General features: G+C 36.8%; 1 protein-coding gene across 5 annotated transcripts in view; it reads right to left on the reverse strand.

The window, feature by feature from the left end:
• ANKIB1 (ankyrin repeat and IBR domain containing 1) overlaps nucleotides 1–20,578 on the reverse strand; it is a 101,990-nt gene that overhangs the window by 40,532 nt on the left and 40,880 nt on the right. For all 5 annotated transcript variants that reach the window (XM_032991562.2, XM_042801637.1, XM_042801638.1 and 2 more), the window contains one exon: nucleotides 6,125–6,425. In XM_032991562.2, coding sequence (XP_032847453.1) covers nucleotides 6,125–6,425 — 301 coding nt within the window. The remainder of the gene's footprint in view (nucleotides 1–6,124; nucleotides 6,426–20,578) is intronic.

Genomic DNA, 20,578 nt, shown 5'->3' on the forward strand with positions numbered 1-20,578 from the left:
GCCTGTACCAGACCCCCACTATAATGTCGCCTGTCCCTGCCCTCCCTTTAATCCTGACCCACAAGCCCTCAGTCAGCTCCTCATCCAGCCCCAGGCAGAGCTCCATGCACTTCAGCTGACATGGAGGGCAACACCCTGTCCTCATCTCCCCTGTCTATATTTCCTAAAGAGTCTGTATCCTTCCATTCCAACACTCCAGGCATAGGAGCCATCCCGCCATGTTTCCATGATGCCAATAAGATCATAGTCCTTCAGGCGTGTGCACATTCCTAACTCCTAAAAAAGGACAACAAACACCACAGATTTTGAAGGTCAACAGTGGACCACTTTGCTGATTTATTAGGACAACTTTAGAATATGTGCTAAACGTCTAATGACGGAGCACCTAGGACAATCATTCACTAATAAAATGATTGATCTTATTTCTAAATAAAACTAAAATCTATAAACATTATCTTGCCTTCAGACCATGTTGGCTGTAACAACACTATCCTGTATTTTTAGCCAGGATATTTCAAAACTCAGCTTCTAATTTTTCTATTTCTAAGAAAGAAATAAAATTCTCCAAAGTGATCTGTTCTCCACATAAACCTTAGATCACAATCAATCACTCCTTACTTTTCAGCAGATCATACTTCTTTCAGTTGTCACTGTAAAATACAGAATGTATTTTATAAACCTGGAATCATTCTTGTAGATTCTTTGGAATCTTTTCCCACATTCTTCAAAATAAAAAGAAATCTAAACCCCAAAAATGCCACAAACCAGTGCAATAATAAGACTTAGCTAAGAAAATACTAGTGTCACTACATATGACACCATATTTTAGCTTCATAGCAGAGTATCAGGCAAAAATAAAGAAAATACTAGGATAATTATCAATACACCCAGACTACAGTTACCTTGTTCTATCTAAACTTCTTAACATTGCCAAAACTTGTTAACTTGAGTTTCACATTCTGTCTGTACATTTTAAGCTCTATCAGAAATTTAACTGAGGCAACTAAGACACCTTCTGAAGAAGAAAAATAATAAAAATACCTGAAAGAACATTCCATAGACCTATGCAAACAGGCCTCAAAAGCTAATCTGCAAAATGAGCAATATGCAAATCAACAAGTTTTTAATCTGATGCCATATTTCTCTGGAAGCACTGCTAAAAAGGCTTGTGTCAAGTAATTAAAAGGAGATTAATAATTTAAATAATCATATTAATAATTTAAATAATCACAAAAATGCCATTTAATATGCCAAATACACTGTGATAGAGTGGAACATATCTGCATAAAATCAAATCCATTCAGCCTGAAAGTAAAATCTTTTTTCTATTCAGTATTTTGAGGCAAGCACATTAACTCAGACCAAACTATCTTTAGCAACGGGTTCCACACAGCTGTTCAGCTCAGAAAGGAAGCTGAACACATGTTAATGGAGTAGTATCAAGACTGCACAACTGATTATCAGCTCTGAACCAATCAACTAGTAGGTGGTTCACCCACAAGGGACTATGTTTGACTTTTCCTTTCCTTATGTGGGTGTGTTGGGGATAGGGGAAGATACAAGACTGGGGTTTTCCTGAAAAGTTATGAAAAAGGAGATGATTAAGGAGGAATGCTGCTCTGAAGTGAGAGTAACCACCACAAAACTGGGCAAAAGACGCTCCTGGGGTTCTAAGTAACCTTCAGTCTCCTGGAGAGAGGGAAGATGACTTCAGGATTAGGCAATTCAGTTTTTTATCTCTTTTTCTTTTGTTAAGGATTTTAATCCTCAAATACTTTCAGGAACAGAGAGATCATTGTTAAATTCCTTCACCAAGCTCTGTTTCAGGCTTTTCATAATGCAGTGCTCTTGTTCATAATCCTGTTCCTGTTGAAAGAGTTAGAAGGACTACAGACTATATATACTGGAGGACTTAAGATATCTCACATTATAATCTTAGGATCCAAAGTCCTTTACCCTATGGTAGGGCACAGAATGAAGTTTGAACTTGGGGGTGTACTCTATGTTTCTAATGTAGAAACCATGACTAGTTAGACTACATAACTGTGTCCCAACTCTGGCAGAAGTAATCTATGTGGCTCAGATTGTAAATTCTTCTTTGGGACAAACTGGAAGCAAATTAGAGTCAGAAATGTTTTAGTCAATTGAACAGTACGTATTGTCATGATAACATAACCCAGTGTATATAATTAAATGGGGAACTAGCAGTCTAGTAGCTGGATTCATCTAATGAATCATATCACAGACAGTGAGAAACAGAATGATAATTTCTGAAGAAACACAAACCATGAACTCTCATGATGAGTTTAAAACCAACTGATTTACAGTCTGCAGTTAAAAGCTGAAGTCCAGCTCCACAACCACAATTTACTCTGAAGCAACTGTGATTCTTTCCAACATTACAGTCTGTCTAGATCTTGCTGTGTGAGACCATTTGCTTCACAGTCTTGAAACTGAAACTTCTGAACAACTGTGTCTAATACCACTGTACAGCCCCACTTGGGGGCATGAAGGCAGAATGACTGATGTAGAAGACTTCTTGCTCAAATCCCTTGTAAATCTGAAGTTTAAGTTACCTGGGGATCTCAAGTGTGGAGATGGAAAACAAAGAAATAAGAATTTCTGTGATTAATGCAATTGTTATTTTTTCTTTTTTTTTCCCCAGTATATATTGATATGGGTCCAACTGTAAATACTTTACAAATCAATGTAATAGACATAATATTGCAGAAATGTGAGTACACAAGCTTATAAATGCCAGAAACTGAAGTATGTTGGAAACTGGTTACTAAACTTTTTTTCTGTTTACCATTTCTCTACCAGAAGCAACCATTCTCATGTCAAATCATTTTATGTGAGTGTTTTTCATCAACCTTGCTCAAAGAGATTGTTAAATGCTACATCTTTATATCTCCCTTTTCTGATGACATGCACATTTGTCCTCTAATGTATGATAATGTTTAAAAGCAAATGGATCTTCTTGGGGAAGACTAGATAGAACAACTACGACTGAAAATGCCTGTAGCCAGAATTTATTAGGTGGCTGGATCAAACAAGTGGCACTAAAAAAGAGAACAGAGATACCCAGACCATTGCAATTAATATTTTTGTTTGTTTATCAAATATAAAAAGAATTAAAAGTTGACAATCAAGATAAAAGCAGTATTAACATAGACCTAGGAGACAACCTGATATTTGTTTCCAAATCAATCATATCCAAAGAGGCACTAAATCAATCGCATAATCATACAAATAAAGAAAGATTCATTTTAGTTGACAGGAAGAGCCAGGCAATATCTGTTATGTCACTCAGTTACCATGTACATAATTAGCTGGGTCTGAGTATAATTCAGCTAGCAAAGACTTCATAGTGACTTGCCTCCCTGGTGAAAATCAGTAGTGTGTAAAGAATTTCTAGGTGCATATTGAAGACAAACTGCTAGCGTGGAGCTTGCAGAACAGTAACAACATGGGCCAGAGAATAAAGAAGGTACAGGGGCAAGATTCAGGCTGTGATATTGGAGGTTAAATATCAGCATCTAACAGCAACATCCTCTTAACTCCTCTCAGTACTGAGGAGGGAACCAGAGAAACAGATGCTTAGGTTATAGCACAGAAAATAGCATAAAGAAGCTGAGTTTCCATTTATTACAAGCTCAGAAAACTAGAAGGATGATCTTTATACTAACAGAATGAAAGAAGTGTTGACTATTGGAAATAAAAAGACACTATCTGAGCTTTTAAAGAGGGGACTAATGAAAAACCAGGATACAAAGAAGAGCATACAGTTCAAGAAGGGTCACAACTAAGGCTTGGGAATTGAAATGACTAATTTTAAATGAGAATTTTCAGACAATAATTGGAAACTTGACAGAATACAATCAGCATAGCAAAGTAATACCACAGAACATATTATGTGGGAATCACAGAGAAATCCACAGGATTGGAAGGGTGGGGCTATTTACCTTTTTTTTTTTAAAAAAAAAAAAACAAAACAAACAACCAACCAACCAAACTCACGGATAAATAAACTAACTCTATGAACAAATACCAGAGAATCCCAGTGGAATACAATTCTAGACTTAAACAAAAAAAGGTTTGATGACCAACTGTAACAATAAAATTGAATTGCTGACCAAGAACAGAAATGCTGCAAGGGCAGAAACCACAAAAATAAAGGGAACTTCAATCACTGTGTCTCCCAAGTATATTGAGAAAATGCTACGCTAATACATGATGCTTAAATTAAAATTTCAGACTACATAAGTGACTGAATAATAGACAAAATAATTGGCAAACACATAAGAGAAGTGACTCCTGACTTTGTAGAGTAGTCTATAAGACCTAATTCAAAATGTTACCATCAAAGAACCATTCAATAACAACTCCCAAAATGTACTTAGAGTCACCATTCTTGCAGAAGCAGAACAAAGACAAATAATTCACTGCTTACTTTCAAAAAGTGGTACTAAATAAAAGCATGGAAAAACATTCAAGAAACATCAGAAGAATCTGTGAAGGTATAACAGTGAGACAGAACTGTATGGGAAATAAGAAGCTGAAGTTGTCTCCAGATGAGGAATACGTAAAGAACAAAGTCTGGAAAAGGCAAATGTGAAATCACAATAAAGAAGGCTCTGAATGCTTTTTGAGCAGTATACCAAGTACATAACAACTGAGAATAAATAAATTTAAAACATCACACAGTAAATCTGTCAATGGGTTTGTAAAGTCAGTCACTGGACAAAGTGCAGAAGCAATCTCAAATAACATAAAGCATAAAAGTGGTATGAATTGTTGGAGTCCAGATTCTCTGTGCATGTATCACACATGCTTTATGAAGGACACAAAAGTTTCAAACTGAAGTCTCAGCACAAGAAGTTCTAGAACAACCAATAAAACAAATACTAATATAAATATCCAGTGCCAGATGGTACTTACTTAGGAGTTCTAATGGAACTCAAATCTGAAATTTCTGAACTAATTATTATAATATGGAACTTATGGCTTAAATCTGTCAGGTACAAGATTAGAAGGTGGCAAAAGTAACACCAATACTAAAAGTAGCTCCAGGGAAAATCAGGAAAGCACAGTGAGAGCAAAAGTTTTTACTGCAAAGAGGTCTTCAAGTGAAGTCTCACAGGGACTAGGACCTGACTGTTTAAGGTATGAAGAAGTTATGTAGAAAAGCAGGTGAAAAATGATGTGATAAACTTTGCTGATGATCCATAATTATTGAGTGTAGTCTCAATAAGCATGAAGTTATACACAGAAGAAAAACAACCTAAGTTTTACACTTAAATGATGAACTCTGAATTAATTGTTACCATTCAAAACACAAATCTTGATCTTATAATAGACAGACTTATGAAAATGTTAGTTGTTTTTGAAAATGTCAGATGTCTGTTCTTGTGCTCTTTAAGTTAAATTACCAGCACAATTAAATACTAGTCCTCATTACTGGGAATAGTTTAAAAATAAATTTGATGGGAGACCTTCAAAGTCCTTATGATTCCAAATTACTCATTACTACCCACTACTCTCACAAACATTAAAGTAATTTTTAATTTGTAAAAAGGTAATTATATTTAAGTATGTTAGCACAGATGTATGGCATCCTCTAAAAAGCTGGGCACTATAAATTAAAGACATCAAACCTGTTCTTGAAACATGGACATCACTTCCCAGTCTCAGATACAGAGCAGAATAAAAAGAGCTCTAATTTTCTCTCAGGCAGTTACTTCATTTCTCTTTACACAGGTAGGTATGCCTATGCTTACCTTTAAAGCTTTTTCTGAAGTGTTACAGTCCTGCAATTATTGCAATCACAGTCTTGCAATTATTTCCAATTATTATACACGAGTCTTCTTCATGCTAAGGAGTTTATGTCACAAGTTAATGTATATGTAATCCAGTTTTTTCATTGCTCTCTACAGACAGTAGAGTCTACAGACAGTACATTTTGGGCTGTTTATCTTTGTCATTCTTCCAGTTAATGAAAAATAGAATTAAAAAGTTAATTCAATATATCAGATTTTTTTTTCCCCTGACAGGTTTGTGAAACACTGTGCACATCATTTACTAATAGCAGTATACAGATTTGTGATTATATATGAACTTTTACCTCGACACAGGTTTTCATCCCTGAGGCAGCAGCATAGTGCAAAGGTGTATTTTTTTTGTTATCAACAGCATCAATGGCTGCTCGTTCATATTGTCCTTCATCCAGTTTTGCTCCTTTCCATTTCAGGATCATTTGCAGACAATCTGCTCTTCTGCAGTCATCTTCCGAGGGTCGTGTTAGGCGAGGATGAAGTGCTCCTTCCGAGATCATGATCTGAGGCCCCATACACAGTAAGTGCATAGATGTCTCGTTGTGCACATTCCGTTTATTTGGGTTACCATCTCTAACAAAAAGGAAAGTTCTGCAAGGAGGGAAAAAAAAATAGAAGAAAAATAATTAGCACACAATTCCACTAATTTCCTTGAAGTGAGGGGGGTCTATTATGACAGCTCTTTTTTCTTCTTGCCAAGATTTTGATTAGCCACATTAATGATAAACATTCTTAATACAGAATTACTACTGGACAGCTCTCCTCCATTTCTTTTAGGAGTCAAGAGCCAAGATCTGGATGAATTACTGAAACATATAATTACTTTGTCAGTGTGTGACAAATTTTAGTTGGCCACCTTTATTCTACAATTCTGTGTTGTACTGCAATAGAAGTTACTTGGTCACAAGACTGATGAAACAGATACATTTTGCTACTCTGTGTCCTGGATAGTATTGCACCTGGTAGTTTGCAAATCGATAATGCCAGAGCAATTTCTTAAAAATTCATTCTCCTTTCCCATACCTTTAGTCAGATGTCAATGCAGTACTTAATACTTCTTTTAAGTATATAAAATACATTTTCTACTAGCACTGCATGCACTGAGGAAAGACTCTATTTGCTTTCCTACTCTGCAATATATGGAAAGCAACATAATGCAAACCCTCACCTACCCAGATGACAGAGGCTGGCAAGAATTTAAATCTTCGCTTGAATGCTTTAGAGGCAGTTTAAAGTGGACAATAAACTATACTGGCAAAAAGGATCAGCTTAGGAATGAAAGGGAAACAACAAACTGATTCCTGGAATCACAGCTCTGATTCCTGGCAGCTCCTGAGACAACACAGTTCTCTGCTGCTTCTTGCCAGCAAAGAATTAAAACCCAGTTCCAAAACAACAAGTTACAACCCAGTTCTGAAATGGAAGAACTGAGACATATCATACAAACCCTCTGAATCCAAAGTTGCTTTAGCTTTCTGAGGTACACTGATTTTTTTTTTTTTTTTTCCCTTTAGGGAGAGTAAATGGTAAGAAATGGCAAAGAAGACAGACCATCTCTTTTTAGGATTGGGGTCAGAGAGACAGCAACAGTGAAAGAACTCTGTGCTAAGGTAGGAAGGACAGTTCCAAGAGAGGTAGCACCAGGCTAAATCAGAAACTTTGCACATACGTTCAAGAAGTCCCTACAGAAACACTTGCACTGTTCCCGTAAGCTTCCTCACACACAAAAGCAGCAGTAGTCACTGTTCATCATCTCTCCAGGCTGTTATCTGACTCTGAACAGTATGCAAGTATGGAAATAACAGTTATTTTGGAACCCTCATTCAGCCAATACAGAGGATCAGCTTCCACCCTCCCTGCCCTCACACCTAAGACAATTTCAATGACTTTCATTTTAATCTTGATGAACAGTGGAGAGCAGAAGAACTTGGTAACCAGACTGACATAGGAAAATGTTATTTACTTCAGTTACTGGTTTACGCTATGGTTAGACGTCTAAATGCCACATTCCCTTTCTGTTGTCCATGAATACATTCCACCAGGTGCTACACTGTATGCTTCTCTCTTGGAGTTCTCTCACGCTTTATTCAGGACAAAGAAAAATCCTGAAATTATTTTATTAATAAAGGAAGAGGCTATACAGGGTGGGTGTGGATTTTCCCTTTTGGAAACTATTGCAAACAGATTGGGCAAGTATTTCAGTAGAAAAAATTAGGCACAGCTTATCTGGTTGTCCACTGGAAGAATGTCTTGATTTCTCTTCTTTCTTCCCTCTGAAAATCTCTGAACAGTTTGAGTTCAAAATTAAACTTATTACTAAAATACTCTTCTTCATAACAAAGTATTCAGAGGGAAAGGTAAAAAAAAACCAGTCTCCTCTATGTTGCCCTATTTTGGCAGCAAAAATATTCCTTAGAGAAATCTCTCTTTCATTCCATGACAGCTAACATGATAGATGCACTTGTTAGGAAATATGAATACGCCAACCTTGAGAGGAAAGATGTTGCCAAAAAAAGTGATAGCACATTTTGTTTGCTTGGGTTTGTTTTTTTTTTTTTTGGTTTTCAGAGGAAACAGATTTAGTAACACAGGCAAAATGCTTCACAGCCCATTACTGGTTAGCCAAGACTAAACAGTATCAAACACTATCCAAAATGAATTTGCTTTTTTGACTTGGTTTTACATAGTATGAAAGCAGAGACAGAAAGAAAGAAGGGGAAGGAAGTTGGGAAAGAATGAGAGAAGGAAGGAAGGAAGGGAGGAAGAGGTAACTCACTGGGGGACAAAGAGATGAATTCTATAGAGGCACTTAGATATGAGAATGCTAGATGCCTTAGATATGAGGTTCTGCATGCAAAACCTGCATGTAGAAAATACAAGGTTACATCTAAGTCATCTTGGTCTTTGTGAGGTATAATTTTGGAGACTCAGTAAAATCTGAGTTTCTCTACTTTTGCAATAAAACCTCTTTTACGGTACACCAGTACATTTTCTTCTGTTAACACCCTTCCACAATTTCATTTGTTGTATTTTTATTTCAAGTAAATATCACCCCCAACTTAGTCTTCAATGCATTTGTAAACTGCAGTATGAACAGCAAAATGTAAAGTTGTTAATTTTTCAATTCAGCGTCCTTAAGTCAAGAATAAATTCAGTTTTTAAAAAAAATTTATTACTCCCTCTTTCCTCTACCCATGGTGTTTACTATCCATATGCCTCCTAATGTTCCATCTCAAAACTACTGCATCTTCCTTAAGAAAATAGAGATCACAGCACTGGGAAGAAGGACGCATAACACTGATGTTCAAGTCAGTAGGCCTACCTATTTTTACCTGATGTCGGTAACACAAAGTTTGTAAAGGTAGCAGACATCTGTTACCTCCCAATTCGCTGTGTAATGAGTAGAGAAGAAAGGGTGATAAAGAAGGGGCCAGATCCCTTCTGCAGTCACTGCAAGTGGACTGTGGTACAGTAACAAAAGTATCAGTTTTTCAAATGCAAAAGCATTCAGCAAGAATCCCTAAGGAGGACGCACAACTGAGGAAGTATGGAGATGAAAGGCTTCAGCTGGCACAAAGGCACAGCACCAAGCTCACAGCACGAAACTAACAGAAACAATTCAGTATTGCAAAGAAGGTGGACTTGGTCTTTCACATCAAGTGCCTGAACTCTATTTCAAAGTTTGCACTTTGACTGTGTAACATGCTGGATGGCTGCACTAATTCGATCTGCATATTCTGAATGTCAGGAGAGTCTTTTAGGTATTCGTTAACCACATCTCTTTTTCCTACTTTGAGTTGCTTTACATTCAACGTACTAATTCCTGCTACTTCCCTAATTCGAAGATTACTTTAAAATTCAGTGAAGAACTGTCTGTGGTTTCTCTATGACACTGAACCAGGGCTTGAATTTTTTTTAATTGCAAGAAGACCTTCTTTGTTTCCTCCCAAACCAGATGAAGTTACTCTACTATCCTTAGATATCTAATCATTATATTCTAGGCCTGATAATACTATCATGTACATTTCTGTTTTAGGTATTTAGCTCTCATCATCAGTGTAATTCCATGCTGCAGTATTTCAAAGCATGTGATTCACCCCTGAATCAGGTTACAGTGCATCAACAGCACAGTGTTTTTGTGGTGACCCATGAAAGCCATAAATCAGACACTTTTTCTTATAAAACAGTATTCTACACACAAACAAAAATATTCATAACTTCTGCTAACATAAGAGCAAGGTTAACTGAATTATATTAATTAAAGAGACCATCCTCCCTATATTAATGTCTCTTTTATTTTTTTAAAAACCTTACTATATTTTTCCCAACAACTCTGCTAAAAGTCTCTTTAATAATCCCAAAATATGGGGATTTCATCCCTGTTTGACTGATTATATGTTGTAACCTATTAGTTTTTCATTACTAAGATTTATGTAGGTTTATAGAAGAACCATTGTAGAAGACACAAATGCTGAACGGTTACAAATCCTACCCCATAGCTTGAGGTAGATATTTCACCTTATCCTTAACAGTTCAGTGATGAGATAGTGCTGCGCTACGCTGAGACCCAGTGTGTAAAAGTAGAATTTGAAGGCTGTCAAACCAGTACCCCTTTTTAAACCCAAAATTTCTCTCTAGAGCGTTAAACAATAGTTTAAAAGGTAGCTTTAGTAGAAAGTAAGTGTAATTTTATTCCACCATAAAATTAAGCTCTCAGGAAAAAAAAACAATAGAACTCTTGTTTTAAAAAGTTATGTTAATACTAATCTAAAATGAGAAGTGCTTACATCCTCCCTGCTTAAACATATAAAAAGCATGTTCTTTAACAAATAGAAAAGCACTTTGCTGTATTAGTGAAACGATGAAAAACTCTGGGATGGATTGAAATATTTTGAAGTGTCATTGTGCTGTTTTACTGTGGCTTCATAGCATAAAGAATATCCCTATACAAATAAGTCTATCAGCAAAGGAGATTTTTCAAACCCAGCAGCAAGAAGTATCAGCAGATTTTTTTTTTCTCTAGAGAGAAACCCATAAAACCTCCCTAGAAGGCTACTGCCTTGCCTAAGCTCAACATCTGCCCTTCTGTCAAAGTTATCTGCTAAAAAATTACCCAACTATCTCTAAATATGTTGAAAAATTCAGTAAGAACAATATGCAAATTTTTATGAACAATTTTGTGGCATTTGTAAAAAACACTGTTGGGCTTGGGGAAAAACTAGGTTTGATTACTTGTCCTCCTTGCTTGTCACTCAACTTCCATGTCTCATAAATGGGTCTGACAAACACCAGAGCTGCCAAAAGCAACCAGTGCCTCACTCTGGACACATAAATGGGCTTCAAAGTGCCACAGTATTCCCCCGCTTTTCCCTCCTTATTCTCTCCAAAAGTCAAAGGATCAGCTCTTCAGTGCAAGGGGAAGTCAAGCCAACGCTTAAAAGCCCAGCTGAACCCATGACTTATAGTTCAGAGGAAACAACTCGTGTCCCAGAAAGTGTATATTGATATATTTTGCATCCAAAAATTCATTATTTGACAGGGCTCCATTTTTACCTGTGGTATTTGATACATATGAGTTTCACAGAGCAGTGCTGTAGACCCCTGCAATTTGGCTCACAACTTCAGAAGTAGGAAAAGCTAAATTTTGCCTGGAAATGCACTGACAGAGTGAAAATACGCACCGCCTATGGGAAATACCACTTAACCACAAGGGAGCCAGACTTCACCTTAGTTGCAGTTTCCAGATTTTGCTTCAAGATGTAGCTCTTTGAAGAATACAAATTTGAGGTGACAAAAGCATCAAAAAAGTGTTGAAAAAAGTGACAGAAATGAAAGGGCTGTAAAATTCACGCCTACTACTGACTGTATTTGCAGAAAAGCAGCAAGAGACTCAAGATCACAAGGCTGTGAACTTGAATAATAAACAACTGGCACATTCCCTCACTCCAGGAAACTAACATCAACACAACCATTTCTTCAGATTTTAATAAAATCTTTCATGCTTGTGGCATGAAAACCACTATGTTTACTGTCTCCTTGACTCTCTAAACAAAAGCTATATAAATTATAGCTATATATATGTATACACATGCATATATATGTGTGCTTATAATAACAGGAAAATGTATCTATGTATAGGAAAATAAAAACTAGTGTAAAATGAATTTCTAAAGGTAGTTCTAAAGCAAGTATGAATCTGCTCAAAGACAGTGAAACATACTGATTTTTGAATGAAAAGCACTTATGTATACTATATAAACTACACAGCAAATTGCACTGTTACTTTAAGCAAGACAAGTGAGGTATTACAAAAAGGTGAGCTGCAGCAAAAAGGCAAACTAATCTGCACAGGGTTCCCTTTCAAAACATTCCCTCTGGTCCTTGGGTCAGATAGCCCATGTAAGTCCAGCTTACTATTAAAAAAGTTACACTGCAAACTCCAGTACAGGCATAAACCTAAAGCTCATAGCTTTCTGAGTATTAAGAGAAGCACGGGTAAGCCATGAGTTACAACAAAATACAGAAAAGTCAAGGCCTGTTACCCAGTAATTTAAAACTCATATGCAATGAATTAATTCATACAATTATTGAAACATTCAGCTTCCAACACAGTAGATCAATACTGATGCATTATACGTTGAACAACCATGGTTGTTTCATTAACTCGAAGTACTTTTCCCCCCAAATATACTATAACAAAATAACCACAGTGTATTAGCAAGCACTTGAATAAATCTTTTTAGTCATTACTGACAGCTGTATAGAAATATGAGCTGGTTTAAATAATTTTGTGAAGAGTATCATTATTTACCCGATGTTGAAAGCCACACTAGTAAAAGTAATTATCAATATTTTTATTCATTATATAGTGCTAGAAAATTCTTTAGTACTTACAGTTTCTTCTTTATTTCATTAAGATTCTTAAGCTTCTCTTACAGCCCAGGAATCTCCTGCATCTAGTAAAAACCTGGGCAGGAGACAGTGACTACCTCTACTCTAAAATAAAGAATCTGTTGACATATCATTAACCATTTATCAAAGAAAAAGCACACACTATTATCCTTACTTTCTGTAAGCCTTAAATTCAGTTGGCCCCTTGCCTAAGAACTAACATTACCAGAATTCCCATAAACACTAGTAATATCCTGCTATAGTAAGGAGCAAGGTTATACCAGCCGTGATTTGGGCTAACAGCAAAGGAAGCATTTGAGAGGCTGTTAATAATACCATCTCCACTGCTGATGGAAGTCTGTGAAGAGCTAATTCTTCCTTCCAAAATTCGAAGCCTTTACAGATATTTCAAGATCCCTTACGTCAAGTACTCCACTCTAGCCTCCAATTCTGTATTTTTCCTAAACAGGAATGCCTCCCATTTGTTCCCATTCATATGACTCCTACCAAGCATGGTACATCTGGCAAAATGAGCTAAATCAATTTTCTGAGTACTCAAAACAATTTCTGCAGATTTTCAGAGAAAACCACCAATTTGAGAACCAAGTCCAGACTATGGCACATATGAATCATGTCTTTTATTTAGAGCAATTTAAGGTTCAAATGGAATTCTTTGACTCTGCCAACATACGCTCTTCTGGGCCTATGTCACAGACTTAAACTAATGTTCAATACAAAAGTACTGCCTAGAACGCAAGCAGTCTTCACTCTCTCTTGAACTGGCTCTAAAAAGCCTCACAATCTTTTCCACTGTATTGCTGTAATTTCACCTATGGTTTCCCCAAACAGCTTGTTTCCAAAAGACTACTAAAGGTAGGTCAGCACCTGCGTCTGAGTTCCAGTTCTGGACTGACACATGTAAATGTAGTAGCCCATCACCTAAAGACATCTAAGGAAGGTCTGATACTAATAGGCATCAGTAAAGAACTTGCTATTCTCTTTAGCAAAAAGATGTAATTAGGTTGAAAAGTTTTTCTGTTTTAGTGGGTTTGTGTCAGCTTATATGATTAAGTATGACCTTCTGTAGATAGATAGTAATCTTTGGCTTGGTACAACACAAAAAACCAAGAACGACAATGCATGGGAGTGGCAAAGATATAGAACTGAATTGTGGAGTACAGATCCACAAATCATGTACAATAAAAGTGAGGAACACAAAACTTGGTTAATCCTTACCTTTGTTATACTGTGGGCCAAAAAAATCATGCTTTATATATGGCATAGGCCTGTCAGGAGAAACAGCAGCACCAAAACACAGAATTAAGCAATTTTTGATGCAAAAAGCTATCAAAAGCATCCTTAAGTTACCCTTAACCAGAAAACTACTGTATTTATTTATGAGTGACTTAAGCTTGGCCTTCCCTTAGACAATCGGGAACACTGTTCCCATAATCCCATGACACTTCTGGCTTTTTCATTCTGAGTGACATTGCTAAAGAAAAAGAGCTGGTGCCAAATTAGAAGCGGTTTTCACTGGAGCTGGATGGTTACCAGCAGCTTTTGTGACTAAACGCCTTCTGTAATACAAAATCTGTGTGATTTTCATCCCTGTCTCTGGCATTTTCTTCTCAGATAACTGTGAGATTATTATTTTTAGATTGGTTTCAAACAAATGTCCGATGAAATAATAAACATGAAACTACCAACAAGTGGGTTTAATTTTCACTGTTTAAACACACAGCTTTGTATTTCTGTGCAGGGACCATTATCTACATATCAGCTTGTAAATCATCTAGCAGTGTATGACATCTAGTGTTGATATTATTTATATAGCAATAATGATGAAATGACACAGCAAATACTAACAGGCTTTGCATCATTTCTATTCCTTTTACTTCTCAAAAACTATGAAGGTATCACAGAGATCGTCTCATCTTTCTCTATCTCTCCTTCCAGAAAAATCCTTTCAATTTGTTGCTTGATCTTTAATGACACTAATATTTATGTTCCTTAAATGTATCAATTAAGTAATTTTATTACATTTAAATGGAAAAAAAATTACAAATTCCAAAAATCAAATCATCCAGAGTCTATATTTTAGTCAAAAGGAAAACAGGGTTTATATACAATGTCACTGAATATTTTAGCTGGATATTGCATTTAGCTATAAAAGTTAATTAGTTATTTCTGATAAATTTACTTCTGTTTATCAGAAACTGCAAGTCTCTCAGTCACTGTTCCGGTAATTACTGAGCCAACAGATCTCTCTGGTAAGGAAGCCACGTGTGCCTCTAACCCCAGGGTGAAGTTAAGCCATTTGACACAATGATATAGCAGTTACCCATCAACTTGACAGTCACAAACTCTACCTGGTAACAAAATTAGTTGAAATAAAGATTCAGTCATCCTAGCTGGCAAGGTCCAAAGCAGTATTCCCCTACAACCCAAATATAATTTTCCTTTGCCTGTGGTAAAATGTTCACAAGGGTTCTACCAAGGAGAGCAGACAACACTGAATAAGAAATCTTTAATAAGGTACTGCATTAATATATCTCATCTCATCAGTCACTAATGAAATGATCTTATTCTGCAGTATCTGATTTCCAAATAAAGAAAAATAAGAACAATGTGGGGAATAGACGATTGTTTTTGTAAGAGCATTTAAACAGTGCCTAAACATGTGCAGGGAAGAGCTCTGCAACCTAAGGTTCCTGCTTTCCTACGGGTGCAGAAACACCTAGTAGCAAGAGGAAGCAGTAACAAACTCAACAGTGGCACCCGTAAATGGAGAGCAAGGCTATGCTGGGACAATCGAACTTTGTAGGCATCACATATATTCAATCTATTAAGATTAAAATAATCAGAAATCAGCTAGAAAAAGACTTTAAGAGCTGAAGACATTGAAGCTGACTGGCATTTGAGTTTTGTTTGTAGGTTATTAAGATAAAGCCTGCCCATTGTTTTGTATTTTGTGAGAAAGTCATGAGGAGCACCAGGTAAGACACCTCAGGAGGCCACACATCTAGATAGTGAGGACTGCTTTTAAATGAGATTTTGAGCTTTAGGGGGAAAAAACCCCAAGGCAGTAACTCAGGGTTTGACTTTTTCAACCTGCCTTAATTGTACTTTAGAAGACAGCGTACAACTGGGTGACAGGCTTTGAGAAACCTAGCAAACACTACTGCTGCTGATCCATGTAGTTGCTCCTCTAAGTGTCCCCGTTTTCTGTCTTTGACAGTTTTCTCCAGTGAGGATTCAGTCACACTAAGAACTTGCTTAATTTTAAAGGCTTCCTAATTTTATCGTTCCTCCATCCTCTTAACTGTTCTTGAGGCTGGGTATCATGAAAATGACCTTATAAACAACTGTTTTCTACCATCCAGTCACTTGCTCTGCTACTGAAGTCACAGGCATTTCAATTCACTTGGTCTTCTCGCTTCTTTATAAGTACTCCCACAACGCCTGGTCAGATCATGTTCTTCATTTATTATTCTCCTACATGAGATCAAAAACTCTCTTCAATATTTCATATTCCAAAGCATTTAGTAAGTGACCAAGCCTCATAACCACATAAAATAACTACTCTGAAAAGGGTCTTACAGAACCAAAACCCAGGTATTTTTCAGCAGTTGAGCAGAGTGACAACTAAACATTCAGATAAACAACAACGCTCAGGCTTGGATGGATCCGAATACTGCACTGATCATTCACCACAGACCATGAAAGTGAAACATCTAACACTGTCTCACAAGCAGTATCTCCATAAGTAGCATTCACGTCTTGTACTGTAAAACCGTGAAAGTGTTCCATTTACAGCTTTGCAGATGCTTACTATTTGGTTTTACACAATTTAGCATATTCTAGGGTGAGGTTCATCTTCTCTCAGCTCTGGAGATACACAATGCAGACAACTATCGCGGATCCAATTCTCTTAGGTTCCCTTTACAATCAGTGGGAAGAAAGAGGCACTTTTGGCACACAATTACTTGAAAATATTTTATGGTCAACTTCACAATAAAATGAATTGTGCTGTTGCCTTCACTAATTATTCTGACTAGATCTATTACCTAGGTCTACACTGACCATAAAGGGAGTGTAATATAAATAATTCCAATGCAAAAATACTTTTATGAATAAATTTAATCTTAAATACAAATTACATTATAAAAATTCAATTTATCTTTCTAATGATAATTAAAAGAAGCTTGATTTTTGTTGTTCAAAAGTGAATGATCTAGACAATGATGCTCTAATAAATTATTCAGATGACATATTATAATATACTGTAATACTTTCAGTTATTAAAACAGGACATAGTTCTTTTGTTGTGTGGGAGAAAGAGAAAATAGTTAGATGGATATCTTTTATACCAAAATCAGAAATAAAAACTTTAAAAAACTACTTTTAGGAAAGAAGTATAAGCAACTATTATACCTTCATAATTTTTTTCCCAAATGAGCTCTAAAATTGCCTGGAAAACACCAGACAAATTTAATAATTCAAAGAATTGCCACAAAGAATGAAAAAAAAAAAAAAGAGAGAAAGAAAAAAAAGACTCCTCCAGGATTTCTGAACAACCTACTGAAAACACCCATATATTCAATACAAAATTCCTTACACTGGGACCCTGCTGTTTTGGTTAATAACTCCATGTTTTTGCCATTTGCCCTTATTAGACAAAGAGTTGCTATTAACCTTATTTTTCTTTTGCTCACATTTATACCAGAAGTACACTTAGGAGTGTAATTTAAAAGGGAACACCAATCTTACTGGCAACACATACTGAAAACACATTTTCAGAAATTTGATAAAGGATGTATTTGTAGCACCTTTCTGAAGATTTCAGCATGAATGATTTAGGTCAATTTGGATCTCAAAGTTTAAATATTTATAGATCTTCAGTCTCAGACAAAACAGTAGAGAGTGAAGTAGCCTGAAGTTGCCTCTTTTTTATTTGTATCTCCAGAAAAAAAAAAAAAAAATCTGAAATTCAGAGCAGCTGCAACCTTATCAGAAAATAATCAACTACAGCATGTCTCTAAAGCCAGAAGATCTGCAAATAAGTTAACAGCATTTTCTCTAATACTTTTCTTTGACATTGTCATGGTTTGAGCCTGGTCGGCAGCCAAACACCCCGCAGCCGCTCACCCACCCTCCCCCCCTACCTGGGAATGGGGGAGGGAATTGGGGGGAGTAAAGAGAGACTCACAGGTTGAGATAGAAACAGTTTAATAATGGTAATAAAATTAAAACAATGACAGCAATAGCAAATATAAATGGGCAATGCACAGTGCAATTGCTCACCACCCGCTGACCAATAGCCACCCTGTTCCCGGCCAGTGATCCCGAAATACCAAGATCCTGCAATCGCAATCCCGGAAGCGAGAGAGAGAGACAACCCCTTCCTCACCACCCCTCCTCTATATAGTGAGTGTGATGTTACATGATATGGAATATTTCATTGGCCAATTTGGGTCTGATGCTCTGGCTGTGCTCCCTCCCTGCTTCTTGTGCCCTTGCGCACGGGCAGGACATGGGGAGTTGGAGAGTCCTTGAAATTTCAGTAGCAGCTGAAAACATCAGTGTGCTATCAGCATTCTTCTCATACCAAACCCAATGCTGAGTCTAAAACACAGCACTATTCTAGTTACCAAAAAAGAACGTTAATTCTATTACAGCCCAAACCAGGACAGACATGTAGTTTTGCTGCACAAAAATCCCCTGATACCCTCTCACCTTGAGAGAAGTCATGTTCTGAAAAACAGTCTGCACACATCTCCCTCCAATACATCCAAAACTAATTTTCAACATGACAGTAAAAGGAATAAAACCCAAAACTTAACATGGGAAGAGACAGTCCTGAATGTGTTGTGATCAATGCAATATTCCCTCTGACATCGACAAATTTACTGTCAAATTTATTCTATGTAACATGTTGGTAATCTCAATACATTTTGCATTACAATTGCTTAGACCAGTCCTTACTGAAACCTCTTAAACAGCCATAAAAACTGGGTAAGATAGATAAGACAAATCAAGTCAAGACAAGACAAGACTGTAGCCTACATTGACCTGAAATTGCAAGACCTGCATATTTATTTAACGTATCAGGAAATTTCAGCCTAAAGGAAACCACCTCTACTTTGATCTTCTGGCATTATACTACACTGAAAAATACGTCCCAAATTAAGCAAAGGACAAGAAATACTTCCTAAAGCCAGATCCTGGGCACATTTACCAATGTTTTTCTCTGGCTAGATTAGCTATACCTTCAATGCCAGAACTTCTTTACTACTATTACTGATTGGCAAGCATCAAGAATGTTTAAAAAGTGGTATTTTTCTTTTTTTTCAGTTTCAGCATTCACTTCAATTTCCAGAATCTTCTGTAACTGGAAATCTTTTTTTTTTTTTTTTTTATCCTGTTCTAGAAGAAAAATTGGCTTCTCAAACCTGTCCTGTCTCCCCACAGCCCCGTGTTTCTATCACCTCCTCTTCTTCCTCCCGCCTCTTCAGCCCAGGACCAGCAGCAACTGCTACGAACAATCTACTTTTGGTTTGAATATTCACGAAGTGCTCACAAGTAGCAGTATGAAGCATACAATAAGGAAAATCTGTCACTGATCCAAAAGGCTTCCCAGAAAGCTACAACACTGAAAGTCATGCCACAATATATACTGTGAAACGACAGTTTATTGAACATGCGGGGTTTTTTCCTTTCAACTACAAGTAGTGTCCTCAAGATTTCAAGCCACTCCATCTCAGCCACCCTCTGGGAAAAGCCTATTCTTTTGTCGTATTTCAGGAGCAGTCCACCAACAGCCAGATCCTACTGAGCAACTTTCCACATTGATAGCAATTATTTCAAACTAAGCTGTCAGATGGTCTCGAATGTACCTTAGGCAAAAAAAGCCTGAGGGCATCTGAGGTGCTTGATCATTTGAAGACTGCATTTTCTAAAGAAAACAAATTTCCTGTGTGCTCTTTCTCTGTAGTATTTTTACACCCATTTAGTGAATGAAATTTAAACTATCCTCTTGAATAGGAAACTTCTGTCAAGACCTTCAATCATAGGGAATCATGATAAATGTTTATAATGGAATAAGACCAATGTGTATGTTTTACAAAGCTCTCAAAATCCATCTGTGAGTGCTTTGTATCTTTTATTATTTTTGATGTTTCTGAGTGCTGTGTAACTTTTTTCTCTTACTTCCAGAAGCCTTACCTATCACCCATTAGAGACTACCTATTTATTAGCTTACAGTGAACACAGTCTGAATAGCGACATCAATATAGTTTTGTAACACTGAGATGACATTTCTGAACTAGGGCTGTTAACAACCAAGGCAAACTTCTCTGAACAGTAGTGCTGCATCTAAGGATCACCAGTAGATGTCTAGAGACTGTAGCAGAAAACTACTGAGTAAATCACACTCAAATTGTCCCTGCAGTATTTACAATATAGTTGAATAAAGAAAACTTTGAATGTTTAGTTCTTTGCTTCCAAAATGGAAAGTAAGCTTGTCATGTTTTCTGGAGAGATTTCAAGGCATGTATTTTCTCTTTGTACCTTTCTATTTTTAGCAAAAGGCCCCAGACCGTTAGCGGTTGGCAAAGACAGTATTCCATGGGAAGCAAGACTGTTGCAGCTTCATGTCCCCAGGTCGAGCCAGTAGAGAGGCTGGGCTGCATTCCCAATAGACACACATGCAAACATACATATGCAATACATATACATATGGTAGTCCACACAGACGTACGTGCATAGAAACACACTCAGCACCCACACGACCACAGACAACACTGGCAGCCTCATTCTGTTCCCCTCTCTAGGCAAGCAGGATGAAGGTGTGC

This window comes from Tyto alba, unplaced genomic scaffold (assembly GCF_018691265.1).
Source record: "Tyto alba isolate M040663 unplaced genomic scaffold, T.alba_DEE_v4.0 Super-Scaffold_38, whole genome shotgun sequence".
Taxonomy (NCBI): domain Eukaryota; kingdom Metazoa; phylum Chordata; class Aves; order Strigiformes; family Tytonidae; genus Tyto; species Tyto alba.